The sequence below is a fragment of the Sturnira hondurensis genome, unplaced genomic scaffold (assembly GCF_014824575.4).
Source record: "Sturnira hondurensis isolate 20B ecotype Veracruz unplaced genomic scaffold, ASM1482457v3 Scaffold0005329, whole genome shotgun sequence".
NCBI classification, from domain to species: domain Eukaryota; kingdom Metazoa; phylum Chordata; class Mammalia; order Chiroptera; family Phyllostomidae; genus Sturnira; species Sturnira hondurensis.
Window position 1 is genome coordinate 4,101,934 of NW_028077960.1, and position 14,738 is coordinate 4,116,671.

The 14,738-nt window shown below is 44.5% G+C and overlaps 1 protein-coding gene across 3 annotated transcripts in view; it reads left to right on the plus strand.

The window, feature by feature from the left end:
- The first annotated feature begins 1,546 nt into the window (after positions 1-1,546).
- ADPGK (ADP dependent glucokinase) overlaps positions 1,547-14,738 on the plus strand; it is a 33,032-nt gene continuing 19,840 nt past the window's right edge. For 2 of the 3 annotated variants that reach the window (XM_037047097.1, XM_037047098.1), the window contains exons 1-3: positions 1,547-1,857; positions 8,679-8,904; positions 12,447-12,509. In XM_037047097.1, coding sequence (XP_036902992.1) covers positions 1,631-1,857; positions 8,679-8,904; positions 12,447-12,509 — 516 coding nt within the window. In that variant the 5' untranslated portion in view covers positions 1,547-1,630. The remainder of the gene's footprint in view (positions 1,858-8,678; positions 8,905-12,446; positions 12,510-14,738) is intronic. The other variant, XM_037047099.1, reaches the window with a different exon arrangement.

Sequence of the window (14,738 nt, forward strand, 5' to 3'; positions counted from 1 at the left end):
TTCACATGGACTACGGAGTCCTGTGGAGAAAAAGGGATAGCGCAGCCACTCTCTCAAAGGGAAAGCACCTCAGAGTGGCCTAGTCACTCTCTCAAGAGAGAGCGCCCCAGCCCTTGCCTTGACAAGCTTTTATTGGCTTTCTAATAGCATACATCAAACAAGGTTTTCATCATTATACTTTGGGTTTGCTTTAGGTAATTACTTTTTACAGATAGCAGTGGAAGGGATGTTACTGATTACTTTTTTAGCAAGAGCAAGTCACAAAGCAGCCTAGGTATAATGTAGGCCTGATTTCCCATGGGAGAACTTCTTCAGGGGGGAGCTTAGGCCTGCGGACTCGCCCCCCACTGTTTTTCCACGTGGGTGTTGAGCTACCTCTCCAGGTCTCTCCAAGCAGTTCCCTAAACTGTGTGAACTTCTTCTTTGAAACAGATGCTATGGTCAGGTGGGCTGGGGGCAGCAGGGTTGGGGTCAGGAGTGATGTGAACTAGGACAGGGTGGATGATCAGGATGGGATGGGTAGATGCTGTACAGTGGTGTTAGGGGGAACAAAGCCAAATGCCCAAGATCAAAGCTAGGGAAATAAAGTTTCACTGCCAAGTCCAAAGGTCAGGAGCAGAGTGGAAAATCTGACACAGAGCCAAGTCAGGAGCCAGCAGGACTGGAAAAATGGAAACAGTCCAGGGAACAAGAGAAGGCCTGGCATAGTAGTTAATGAGGTTGAGCTGCCAGTAAGCCTAGCTTCACTGGTTCTCAACCTAGGCTCACACACAAGGGTCACAACAAGGACCACAGGGCCTGCCGGGTTTAAGCCATATCACGAGGGAAGAGAAAACAAGGGTTTCATAATGAAGGTCCATAACCTCCCTGTGTTGTACACAAGATTGTGTGGATTTGTACATTTTCCTGATATCGTTAAAGGGAACAGCGCCCCAAAAGGATTATTTTAGGTTTGAACTTGGTCATCCAGAGATGGCTGTGGACTCTCCTCAGTCTTGCCTTAGGCCACGACTTGGCTTGGCTGAAGGTCCTGGCAACCTTCCTAAGGGGCAGACTCTCCCTGCCACCTGTGCCCCAGGGGCTTGCTGCAGCTCTGCTGCCATTCCTCCCGGGAAAGCCCAGCCCGGGGCTTGAAACAGGATAAGCTTTAGTAAACGTTGGAGGATGCACACCGGGGCGAAAGGACCTATTAAAAGTGGGGGTGCGGGGGGGGGGTGAGATTCGTGACGCTCAGAGGAACTGCAGGCGCAGCGCAAATGGGGACACTGGCTCGGAGTAATGTAAGCTTTGCAATCTTCCCCATAGTCCCTTCGCTTCGTTTTACTGGGGGGGAGCAATGGTACCCTCGCCCCTCTCTTTTAGGGTACAGTTGGAGTTCTGGGAAGGAATGCAGTGTCTCCGCCTTTGTCTAGCCGATTTAAGCGCCGCGAAACCGCGCGCGGAAGTGCCCGGATTTGAAAGCTGGAAAGGGATCCCCTGTCCGCTCGAGCGCCCATAGCCCCGCCCCCTGCGGGGCCTAGGGCGCGCCGGCATGACGCAACGCTGGTGTCGACGACCGCGCTCTCCGAGCCCGGAAGAGGCCCGGGCCGAGAAAGGAGTCGGGCGGTTGCCTTTGAGCGTCTTCATCCCCATGGCGCTGTGGCGCGGCTCTGCGTGCGCGGGCTTCTTAGCGTTGGCGGTGGGCTGTGTCTTCTTGCTGGAGCCGCAGCTGCCGAACTCGGCGCTGCGCTTGTTGTGGAGCTCGTTGCCGTTGGGGCCCGCGTCTCCGGGACCCGGCTCCCCTGAGGGCCGGTTGGCGGCCGCCTGGGACGCACTCATCGTGCGGCCCGTCCGGCGCTGGCGCCGCGTGGCCGTGGGGTGAGTGCCTTCGGGGCCTGCGTCTTTGGGCCAGTCCAGGAGGTGAGGGCGCCCGGGACCTCCGAGGGCTGCCTTGGCAGAGGTCGAGCGGCTTGGGAGCTGGGAAGTTGGAGCCCGCGCGAAACGGGTTCCCAGAGGTCCCCGGAAGGCCCCTCCGCGCAAATGTCCACGCTGCTGCCTCCTTGGCGAGAAGCGTTGCACGTCTGAAACTAGCCCTCTTCGTCACTTTTGCAGGGACTCAAGAGACCACTTTCTTCTTTTGGCTGGATCCTGCGCCCTTCCCTCATCTCCGCAGTTCCAGCCTTGTCACCTCTTGGAAGTCCCGCTCAGCGGGACACCTTACTATCGAGCCACCTTCGTTTCACTTTCAGCTCCTCCTGTTCCTCTGGCGACTGCTCTTTTGCAGTCTAAATTTTGGGCGTTTCCCGCTTTGACGGCACTCTTCTTCCTCTTGCTTCTGAACTTGAAGCAGTGGGGTGTGAGTGGTAGCTGCCTTGAGCTGCCAGCGCCTTCCCCTTCCTTAGCACCTTAGTTTGGAGACCACCACTCCACGAAACTCCTGTCCCAAAGCTCAACGGTAACTTGTTGATGTTCAAATTCAGTTCCATTTAGTCTCTGCAGCCTTCCATGCGTTACACATGCCTTTGTCCTTGAAACTCATACTGCATGTTTAGGGTGCTCCCAAATCACAGTGTCTCCTTTCTTTGTATTCCTCTGAGAATGTATTTCTTTTATGCTAACTAGTTCATGTCTCAATTTGACTTGAATATCTTACCAGCACCTCTAAAGCACCATACAAAAGTAGGCCTTCTGCCAGGCGCTTTTAATTTCTGTGATTGTTGGGGCTAAGAAGGGTAAAGTAAAGCGAAGATATTGTGAAGATTATAAATAAGTAATCCGTGTAATATAGCATGGTGTTTGCTTTCAAGAGCACTCAGATGTTAGCTAGTGTTTTTCATATCAGCACATTTATTGTTTCTTTAGATGTATCTCCTTTTGCCTCTTTTTAAAAATTTGGGCCCTTCCACCCACTTCCTTATCAGCTTCATTGGTCTTCATTGGCTTTATGCACATTCACTCAACAGTATTCATCAACTACATGGTTTGTGTCAGGTCCACACTAGGTTCTGAGGATACAGGGATGTAGGGAGCAAGGTCCATGCCTCATTTGTTGGAAACGCACATATGTATCAGTCTGCTTGGATCACAGAATACCACATACTGGAAGCTTGAACAGATATTTATTTTCTTACAGTTCTAGAGGCTGGTGGGCCATGGTTGGTTTCTGATGAGTCCTCTCTTTTTGACTTGCAGATGGCCTCCTCCTTGCTGTGTACTTCTGTGGCCTTTTCCCAGTGCGTGGTCACTCCTGTTATCTCCTCTTATATGGGCCCTAGTGTTGTTGGATTGTGGCCTCATTTAACCTTAATTGTTTCCTCAATAGTCTCTCCAAATACAGTCACATTGTGGTTAGGGCTTCAACATATGAATGGGGGTGGGAGAGGGGGGGATACAATGTTGTCCATAAGGATTATGAAAAGTCCTTTGATGAACTAGTAGCATAAACAAGTAGCCTGTGTCACAAAGAAGGATAACTAATTCTTTGTAAGATGAGGTTCCAGAAGAAAACTCCATCTGAGAAGGTGATGTTCCATTTATCATTGCTATACCACAAGTCACCCCATAACTTAGTAGCTTAAAGCATGGTCTTTCTATTATTATTTCTCATGATTCTGAGATTTGATCAGGCTCAGCCAAGCTCTCGCTTGGGGTCTTGTGCAGTTTTGGTCAGATAATGGCTGGGGTTTGTACCTGAATACCAACAAGTTCTCTATGTAGCCGTTTGACTTTCTTACGGAGGATGAGTGGGTTAGGAGACAGAATAGCCCAACAGGACCCGGCAGAGCCTTAATGCCTTTTATGATTTAACTTAAAAGCACTTCTATCATAATCACAGGCCCAACTGTATTTAAGGGGGCCTGTTCCCTCAGTTAAGAGGAGGGAACATAGAATATGTGTTGATGGCAAGAGTGTAGGCATAATGTGAAAAAAGAACATGAGATGGGCCAGCTTTTTTTCTCGCCTAATTAAAACACTTTTTATAGTAGCAAAAATTCAATAACTACTTCTTTCTCTTGGCTAGAAATAGGAAAATGCATAAACAAATTGGTACAGTCACACAATGGAATATTATATCACAGTTAAAATAAATTTTAAAAGAGCTTTACTTATTATGGACAAAAGTAAACTACAGAAGGCTGTGCATCATAACACACTGTGGCCGTCTTAGAAAATACATTCTGCTGTAGCAACTTGCATGGGATAGGCCCTAGGGAAGAAACGGCACTTCACATGAAGGTGGGAGGATAAATCCACGTAGGCAAAGAGAACCGATTGTGAAAAAGTACATAGTTTGGGAACGCTAAGTTGTCCCTATGTTTAGAGCAAGGAAGGACCTTATGGTAGAGAGATGTCAAGAAGGGCCTATAGTATCAGGGTAGGTGATGAATTTGTTTATAATTAGGTAAATTATGCAAAGTTCTTTGCTGAGAATAACATGGAGATGTGAAAGGTAGGTTTTAAGCATTGGTTCTAACCTCTTTGACTGCTTCATGTCATTTTTGTGGGTAACATCCATCGGTAACATTTCCCATTACCCAAAGGGATTTTTAGCCTAAAGATGGGCATGTGCAAGGGGTAGTAGGTGGGAGAAGGTGCAGCACCTGTACCAGAATCCCATTTGGGGGGTGTGCATATTGTAGTTCACTTCCCAGGAGAATGTACCTACAGAGATATACTCATAACCCAACACAAAATTTAATGTGTTTTATAAGGAGGAAAGGACTGAGACCTTGATGCTAGTTAAGAGGCCACCATGGGGTCTACGTGCAGGGGAAAAAGCCTTTTCTTGGAATGTGAGATTTGATAGGTTGAAAGTGTTAGAGTAAAGAAAGGCTTTTTAAAATGTCAGGTTTTTAGTATTTGGGACCTTATAACAGCCCTCAGTAGGCAGATACAGGTATTGTCATCCAGTTTTCACAGATGAGTAAACTGGGGCTTAGAAACATTGATTTGCCCCAGACTAGTTACCAAGTGCCAGAGGCCCAACTGATTCCTAGGTCAACCATGTTCATGCCACATTGTTGCCATTAATAGAGATTAAGAAAAAGGAACTCATTTGTGGTAGAAGGTCCAGTTTGACTTCAAAGGAGGGGAAGTGCACCTGCTGTGGGATTTCAAATGAAACTCAGCCCCAGCTGCTGACTGACTGTAAGAGGCTGGAGTAGGAGGAGCGTACTGGGGAGCAGGGTTGCAAATTTGGGAGAGGCCAGCACTTAGGTTGAAGCTAGAGAGTGGATAGCCTCACCCAGGGAGAGAACCAGAAGGGAAGGTAAATGGTGAGGGTGGTATTTGGGGAGGCACCAGCATTTCAGGGGTTGGTGGAAAAGGGGCCAGAGATGTAAAATGTAGGAGTTTCAAGAAGATGCTGAGCCCACTACCACATCTTTCTAGAATGTGTCCCGCCTCCCCACTTGAAAGTGTACCCTGGTATCTAAGCCTCACTGGGTGAATGATAAGCCCCTCATCTTTGGGAACAATCAGCTTATATTCCTCCATACCTGGCTTCACCCCCAACCTTTGAAACCTGTCTTGCTCATCTCTCCTGAAGAATGCTCAGGAGAGATGAGCATTCTTCTTATGTCCAAACACGAGGTTAATCCCTTCATTCACATCTTTTCTTGTGCATGCTCCCTGCATGGGCTTTAGTGTCAGATAAATCTGCATTTGAAATGCACCTCTAGCCATGGCCTTTGGAATGGTAGAGGACTCAACCTTTCTCAACTGAAAATGGCGATGACCACTTTCCTGTCTTAGGATGTCTTGCAAATTGGTATGATCTGAAAATGCCTGCCTTATTTCTTCAGAGCACCGTCCATGGTTCAGCCCAGGGACACTTTTGGATTTCTGCTGTTTCATGTCTTGTAGTGATTATGATTAGCTCTTGTAATATCTTGGTGTGGTGTTACGCTAAAAAATAACCCTAGGAAACATCTTACAGATGGTGAAACAGAAGGGAAGTGGTAAGAACCACTGTTCTTGCCTTTAGGGAACTGAACGTCTAGAAGGGAGAACTATGCCCCCTTCCCCTCCCCCAGCCCCTCTCTAGTAATAGGAACTGACCCTCCAGCTCCCAGCTTCCTCTGTGCTCACCCCATTAGCCTCTCGATTGAGATTTCAGCATCTGTCGCCTTGCTTTATTTTCCAGTTACGTCATCCATATTTGTGTTTTCTCGAAACTCACGTTGTAATCCTTTACACATTTCTTATCAGAGTGTGAAACTCTGCCTGTCACATGAGGCTAATTTTTTCTTCTGATCCTTTTGCCCCCTCCTTCCCTTAATTTCCCCTGATAATGAAGCACCTGAACCTGTAAACAATGTGCTTGTTTATATTTTAGTACACTGTTGAATGAGGTAAGTGCAGAGAAGGTTTCTTGCTCTGGTTAAAGTTTAATAAAATATAACTACAAAGCACATGTAAAAATACTGAGATTGGTATGTGGCACATAGTAGATGTTCAGTGATCTTTTCATAAGCTACCAAAGGTGAAACCTTCCTCTGTATGATTATTCCCCCAGTCCAAGAATTCACGACATGGTTGGGGGTGGGTGAAAAATGTTCCTTTGGTAGTTATGTATTTTTAACTCCAAGTTAGCCCTGCTGTGTTTTGTCTTGTGTTGCAGAATATGCTGAATTTTGGTTTTTTTGTAACTTTTACAAGCTCAACTTCCTCCATTACCATCTTTCTAGAATCAAACTTTGTTTAAGATCACAGCAGAACTAGATATGAAGGTGATGTGTTTACTGAAGTCATTATTTCCAAATATGGGTATTGCCCAGTATTTGAATTTTTGCTGCCCAGACACAGGACCCAAATCTATTTGGACACATTTTCTAAATAGAGCCATTTGGTAGAAATAATATCTGTCACTCTCCAAGCTCTTACTGCTTGAAACTTGGGAACCTACTAGAGCCAGGGAGAACTGTATTCCTATTAAGATTCTCCCTTCAGCCCTGGCTGGTGTACCTCAGTGGATTGAGCTCGAGCCTGCGAACCAAAAGATCGTGGTTCAATTCCCAGTCAGGGCACATACCTGGGTTGCAGGCCAGTTCCTAGCTGGGGCCAGTTCCCAGCAGGAGACACACAAGAAGCAACCATACATTGATATTTCTCTCCCTCTCCCCTTCCCTTCTAAAGATATATAAATTTAAAAAATTATTTTACAAAAAAGATTCTCCCTTCGTACATCTTACATTGCATTCCACAGAAATACAGGACACTGTATGAGGTGGAGTTGGGATGAGTTTACAGTGTCTTTGGTTTATTATCACATAAGGCTGTGAAAGGAATGTGTTTTAAACACATTGTTCAGCACCTGCCACATGCGTGTCACTGCTTTACACTCAGAAAGGCTGATGGTTAGAGCCTTTCCAGTTGACCAGAGTAATTATGTGCCTTTGACTTTAAGAGTAAGAAAAGGGGTATTTAAATGTTTGTGGGCAAAAATCTTTTCAAAAACATGGGACCCCATGGAGGGAGAATTAATCAAAGAAATCTTATGTGAGGATGTAGTTTGTGTCATAAGGAGGGATGTCTCTCTTCATTATGTGTATAAACCTTACTTGCATGTTGTAATAATATCTAGCCTGTACGTGAACCTTTAAAACTGTTATTTGTTAAGTTATAAAAGTAATGCATGTTTGTAAACATTAGAAATACATCTAATGAAAAATAAAATTCCTCTCCCTTAACAGTCTCATTCCTCTTCTTAGAGTTTGTAACCATTAATGATTTGGTGTGTTAATTTCCAGATCAAGAGATTTTTTAGAACAACCAGAAAAGAAACATAGCTATTCATTTCACCCTAAAATTCAATCCATTGAGCCTTCTTTATTGATGAGTTTACCTTCTGGTTTCAAAGCTGCCCACAATTACTAGGAGCCCAGCTACCTTATCACCAGGAGCTGTTTTGGTTGGCCTGCTGTGAGTTTTGCTCTTCTCAGAGACTGGGCACTGCCTGTGTGGTCACCACCCTCACTGCCAGGAATGACATTTCCAGTAGGCAGAGGCAGGATTAGTGACCAGGGGTGGGTAGGAAGACTGCACCTAGCTACCCAGATTATCCGGCCTTTCTCTTTTAAGGGCCAACTTTTAGCAAAGAAACACTGACAACATGAGCCAGAGCTGTCCATGCACACATAGGAGAGGCCATGCCAGACAACCTTAATACTTTATAATTTCCATGGAGCCAACCTGGTGATGCAGCACTTACCTCTTGCTTCACACTGTTCCTAAGTGTATATTAACTTACTTAATCTTCACAACAACTCCACAAGTTAAATATTATGCCATTTTGTAGATGAGGAAACCAAGACAGAAAAATTAAAAGTGACTTGCCTAGCCACACAGCCAGTGTGAATCTAGACAGTTTGGCTCCACCGGCATTTTCTCAGAAATGCTGTATTTGTGTTACCGTGATGGCTCTATTCTGAAATGCTGAGCACCCGTCTTCTCTCTTTGTAACTAGTGTAAAAGTTCGCCAAATTATTGAAGAGAGTCCTGTGTCCTATTCCTAAGACATACATTCCGATAAAGCCTTCCCTGTGCTGTGTGTACTTTGCAGTTCAGGTTTCAGATCCATTTCATCTGTTTTTCTGTTTGAATACAGTTCTCTGAAACATTTTCCTGTTGTGAAATACAAAGCAGCTGTCCCCTCGGGCTTCTGCTCATTTCTTTCACATCTCTGTCCTTCCTTCCAGAGTCAATGCATGTGTGGATGTGGTGCTCTCAGGGGTGAAGCTCTTGCAGGCACTTGCCCTGAATCCTGGGGATGGGAAAGATCACTCCATCCTGCATTCAAGGAATGATCTGGAAGATGCCTTCACTCACTTCATGGGGAAGGGAGCAGCTGCAGAGCGCTTCTTCAGCGATAAGGAGACTTTCCATGACATTGCCCAGGTTGCATCCGAGCTCCCAGGAGCCCAGGTGTGTTTGGTTAACCAGCAGTAAGTTAAGATAGGGTGGGAGTCCTGACTGGTTTGGCCGAGTTGGCGGGCATCATCGCACCAAGCGAAAGGTCGCCTGTTCGATTCTGGGTCAGGATATGTGCCTGGGCTGTGGGTTTCGTCCCTCGTTGGGGCACATACAAGAGTACCAGTCAGTGTTTCTCACATGGATGTGTCTCTTCCTCTGTCTCTCCCTCTCTGTAAAATTAAATGAAATCTTTAAAAAGGGGGAGGTGTTGGGAAAAGATACCTAATTTACATGGTTCCTAGAAGCAACCAAGCAGCTTTTTCCTCCAGTTGGCCCCAAGGGGATGATTGTTGGGAATCCAGTTCTGCAGTGTTTTTTGTAAAACTGTATATCTGACCTTCCATTAACTCTGCTGTTTTTAGTCAGATCCATTCAGCCAGCATTTATGAAGCATAGTTACTAAAATTTTGGTTCTGGTTCATCCATTTAAATTGCGTGTTACCGAAGTTTAAGGTGGAAATGATATCTGCTAACTGGTTTGGGTATTGCTTGTGGCTGGTCACTTGCAGTAATTTTAACATGGCCTAGTCCTTCCTGAGCAGAAGGCAAGGCCAGGCCCACAGGGAAAGGTCCAGCCTTGCCTGGGAAAGGAGGGCAGTTGGGGCCTCACTCTGTTCTGCTGGTCCAGGTCAAGGTTTCTGCACCTCAGCACTATTGATGTTTTGGGCAAGACAGTTCTTTGGTGTGGGGGTTTTCCTGCACATTTTACGATGTTTAGCAGCCTCTCTGGCCTCCGTCCACTCGATGACAGTAGCACTCCTTTTCCCCAATTGTGGCGGTTAAAACCGTTGCCAGGGTCCGGGAGAGGAGGAAGTAAAATCACCCCAGTTGAGAACCACAGGTCTAGGTTGGTGGTTCTCCAAGTAGGTTGGAGTTAAGCACTTGCGCCAGGATCTCCAGGAAGGGGTATGAAAACATTCCTGGGCCCGCTCCCAGAGCTTCTGATTCAGCATATGTGGATAGGACCCAAGGATTTTACCCTTCCGGCAAGTTTCCTGGTTATGTTGATGCTTTTGTTCTGAGCACCTTGTTTACAGGGTTCCGACCTGTCAGAGATAGAACTAGGGGGCCCCAAGCCCATGTGGTGATCAGAAACACAGCTCTGGGGCCTGCACAGTCCAGACAACTTCTGCCAGGCTCCCCCAGAGTGAGAGCAGTGCCCGGACAGGAGATCCCGCCATGGCTTCTTCCCTGGGCCCCGCACACCTGCTGAGACACGTGCTCTCACGCCCCTTGAAGTCGAGTTTTGGGGTTTTGCATAGTACAAAATGCTTATTTTTTTATTAGTTACATGCCATCATTATTGCACTCCCCCCAAATAAGGTCTCAAACTTTAATCAGAAACTAAACTCACCATATTTTCCTTACGTGTATTCTTTCTGTGTTTCCACCTTCCGGCTAATTTCAACACCAGATCCTAGTCAAACAGCTTAGTCAGTCTGATTCAGTCTTCCCTTTCCCCTGTTTCTTGAGGTTGAGTTTTGGTAGTTTGTTTAAACATCTCTCCACCCCACCCCTAATTCTTCTTACCTAAAACCTTCCTTTGGCTCGTCCCCTAAGCCTGGGTGTGACTCTTACTAGGGAAGCTCTTAATACCATTTCTAATTTGTACCTTTCACAGGCTATTCTTTATGACCACTTTTATTTTGATAACTTTTACTTTGAAGGGTTTTTTTTTTTTCCTTTGAAGCTGCCCATTTGAACGTTGGAAATGGGCATGGACATTACCCAACTGAGTTTCTGAAGGAGATGGCAGCTGTTAAAATTTCAGTTACAATCATTTTGCAGCTGAACTCCGTAATGAGATTCTGATCTCTCGTTAAGAAATCCTGATAGTTCTGACATGATGACATGTCTCCTGCTTAAAGGTCTTTGCGATGGTAGATTGAAACCACCAGCTTGACTTCTACTGTCTTCTCTCTAACTTCATCCTGACTTGTTTCATAACAAAAAAGTTTTTTCTACAAAACTTTACCTAGCTTTTAGGTCATCCAAATTATTTCTTAACATTGTAAAACCTAAAATGTGTTATTTATCTTCCACTAGGGTAGCACTTTATTTAGTGCTTTTTCAAACTCCCTTGAAGTAGGTTGACTGATAAACAGAAGTTAATAACTATTACATGAAAACTCTAAAATCTACCTCATAGAATCTTAATATTTCCTCTAAGATACTTAGTACATTCTAGCCATCATAGTTAAATAAGAAATTAAGGTAATGTGTTAAAAGTCCAAATTTCAGCCTGTATACCCAGAAAGTTTTAAATTTACCCACAGAGAGGCGTTACTGCCCCACCTGAACGCAGTAGTTGGTTGACAAAACTTGGGATCAAGTGATGTCTGGTGTCTAGAATTGAATCATTTATTTAGTCCATGCCTCTGTGTGGGCCTGAGGACTAGGAAGGTGAGGTGGTAACATTCTGTTGATGTGGCTTCTCAGCTTTCATAGTAGAACATCAGCTTTATCTCCCGCTTGTCAGTTTTCCAAAGCACATGGACTCACCCTTAGTCAGCATGAAACAGCAGCTTTGAATTATCTGTTCTCTAGCCCTGGAGGCTCGGCTGAGAGAGGTGGTATTTAGGAGACAACATTTTCTTCTAGAAAAGCTTTTGTGTTTCCTAATACATCAGTGTGTTTCTTCTTCCTTTCTCAAAATTTAGCACCAAACATTTGCTGAGCTCTTACGGCGAGAAAAAGACAGTTTCTGCCCCGAAGGAGCTAGACACGTACCCACATGATAATAGCCCAAGAGGGCAAGGGCTGGAGTAGGGTTTGTTCAGAGTGTAGGGTTAGCAGGGGCTCTGTAATCCTGTCTGGGAGGCGTTTGTGGACGCTGGTTAGGCAGTAGGGAAAGGGGACTAGAAGGCACTGCAGAAGAGAAGATACTGCAGCTGATTCTTGAGAAATGATCCGGGATTTACCAGTATATGAGGAGGACAGGTGTCATCAAACCAAAAGTATGTGCTAAAGGCACAGAGAGGGGAAGGCAGACTTGGAGAACCACAAGCACAGTGGGGAAGGGAAGGGCAGGAGACGAAGGCGGGAGAGCAGGGACAGGTAGAGGCCTGTGTGCCTTATGTAGGACTTGGATTTCAGTTCATCGCGGTATTTATTGATGACTATCAGGGGGAGAGTAACAATCATATCTCATTTTAGAAGGATTACAGTGTAGAATACAAGATCTGTGAACACTTTTTATGTTTGCTTGTTCTGGCTGCCTGGAAGCTCAAGGCCAAATTTGATGCACAATTAAGGCAATTATACTAATTTCCATAGTTAGTGTATTTGTTTTCTTCACCTTTCCTTGTAACTCATAGTCATTTAACCTGTGGGTTTAATGTTTTATTAACCTCATATATGTGTCCTTGTGAAGTCACCTAAAATTGTTTTTGGAAGAAATAGACTAAATTAATTGAAAAAGTTAAAAAATTATTAAGCTTGGGTAACTTAGTTATGCTTAAAATACTGTCTAATAACCTTGAACTATCTTACAGCACTATGTAGGAGGAAATGCAGCTTTAATTGGACAGAAATTTGCAGCCAACTCAGATTTAAAGGTAGGTCAAATTCCCAGGTTAAAACCTGTTCCTCTCTCTAATTTCCAATAATTTTAGAGCAGGAATGAGTATCTGTTCCCGATTCAATGTGTGGGCACCTACTATGTGCCAGATCCTGACCTCTTGTTAGGAACCAGTGTAATATAGTAGGAGAGTTGTAGCAGCTAGTGCTTCCTGAGTGCCTACTTTGTGCCCGACATTTCTTTGCCTTATATTGCTTTTAGTGATTTATGTAGATTATATCATGTAATTCTTGCAACAACCCTTAAGGCTAGTTGATACTGTTGTTGGTACTATTCATTGTCTTTCCACATGAAGTTTGAGGCATAAACAACACAGCTAACAAGAAATGGAACCATTCTAACTTAGCACCCTGAGTCATGTTCTTAAATACTGGATCAAGTAATGGTTAAGAGTCAGTGCCTAGGACTGGGGATTAAACAGTGATGGGAGTAAACTTAGTTGGTTGTATTTCCGACCCTACTGTTGAAAAATGAAGTCCGCCAGATGGAGGTCAGTAGTGGGGGGCATCTTGAAGTCTTCAACCATTGGTTTAATAGAATTCAAAGTTACTGCTGTTCAGAATAACATGTGAGTAAGAAGGTTCTTTGCTATGAGTGGAATAGGTTGGAGTGGGGAGGCCAGCAAGGAAGTTATTGCTGTTGTCTGCTCTAAAATGATTAAGGTTTGGATTAGAGTGGCCCCCAGAGGAGAAACTCGTCTGCCTAAAGCCTACTAAAATGGATACATGGTGCTAGACCATACTTAAGAACAAAGAAGATAAATTTAACAAAGATGACTTCAGAGTAAACAAACTCGTATGGAAGAGAAACTTGTATTCAGAGAATACAAACTTGTATGTATTCAGAGTACAGAATAGATGTGACTACTGACAATAGAGAAAAGGAACTATAAACAATTTTCAGGAACCAGCCTCAAAATAGAAATATGGGACCTGGCTGTTGTGGCTTGGAGGATTGAGTGCCAGCCTGCGAACCAAAAAGTTGCTGGTTCTATTCCCAGTCAGGACACATGTCTGGATTGCAGGCCAGGTCCCCAACAAGGGGCACATGAGAGGCAACCACACACTGATGTTTCTCTTCCTCTCTTTCTCCCTCCCTTCCCCTCTCTAAAATAAATAAATAAGAATCTTCAAAAAGAAAGAAAAGAGAGAGAGAGAAAGGGAGAAAAAAAGAAAAAAATATATATATATCTACGGGTCAGGACAGAGAATCAAAAGCCCAGAGGTGGACCCGGTGTACAGATAGATGGGCAGTTTGAGGGGAAAGCTTGTGTGGAGCCACACTGTACAGCAGGAAATGCACATGCTTCGATGTGGAGAGCATATTAAAATGTGCACATTCACATTTTTAAAAAATTCTCATGAAGTATTAGGATGGAAAATACAGATTTTTTTGCAGTCATTATCTTTATAGATAGTAATTAACTCCCAAGAAGAGAAGATTAGAAATTCCAGGGCTAACCTTCAGAAATATTACCAGTCAATAGAAAAAAAGAAAAGATTAATCATAAGCTTATTAGAGCCTGCGCTCTTCCCATCAGAACCCTGGGTGTTTGGTGGGTCCTCGGTAGGCCACCCTCCTGACCCTGAGAAGTACTTCTGGCCTCTGGGAGGACAGCACCCTGCGAGTCTTGGGTTAGTACGAGATTGACCTCCCTTTGAGAGAGCCTTTGCTGCTGTTTTCTGCAGAAGCCAGGCCTGGGACCAGTCTCATTGGAAAGCATTCTAGTGAATGCTTTGGCCTTGGTAGGAGATTGAGGAAAGAAAAGAGATATATGTTACTCTATCCTCTCAACAATCTGACGAAGTAAGATATTGTCACCCTTTTAAAGGTGAAAGATGAGGTCCAGAGATGTTAAGTAATGTGCCCAAGGTCACCTAGCCAGGAATGTTAGAGCTGGGATTCAAAGGCCAGGTTCTGCCTTGACCTCACCACCTTACAGCTGCTCTCATTCAGTTTAACTTGCCAGAATGTGATCATCTGAGAACTACCAGAGGTTAAGGACTAGGTATTTGCAAAGGTAGTAATAATAATAATGATGATAATAATAATAGCTAACATTTACATAGTTCTTACTATATGCCAGGCACTCTTTTGAGTGTTAATATATGAGTATATATACTCATTTAATCTTCAGAATACCCAGTAAGGAAAGTCATATTATCCCCATTTTGTACATAGGAAAAATGAGGCTTGGGAAAGTTAA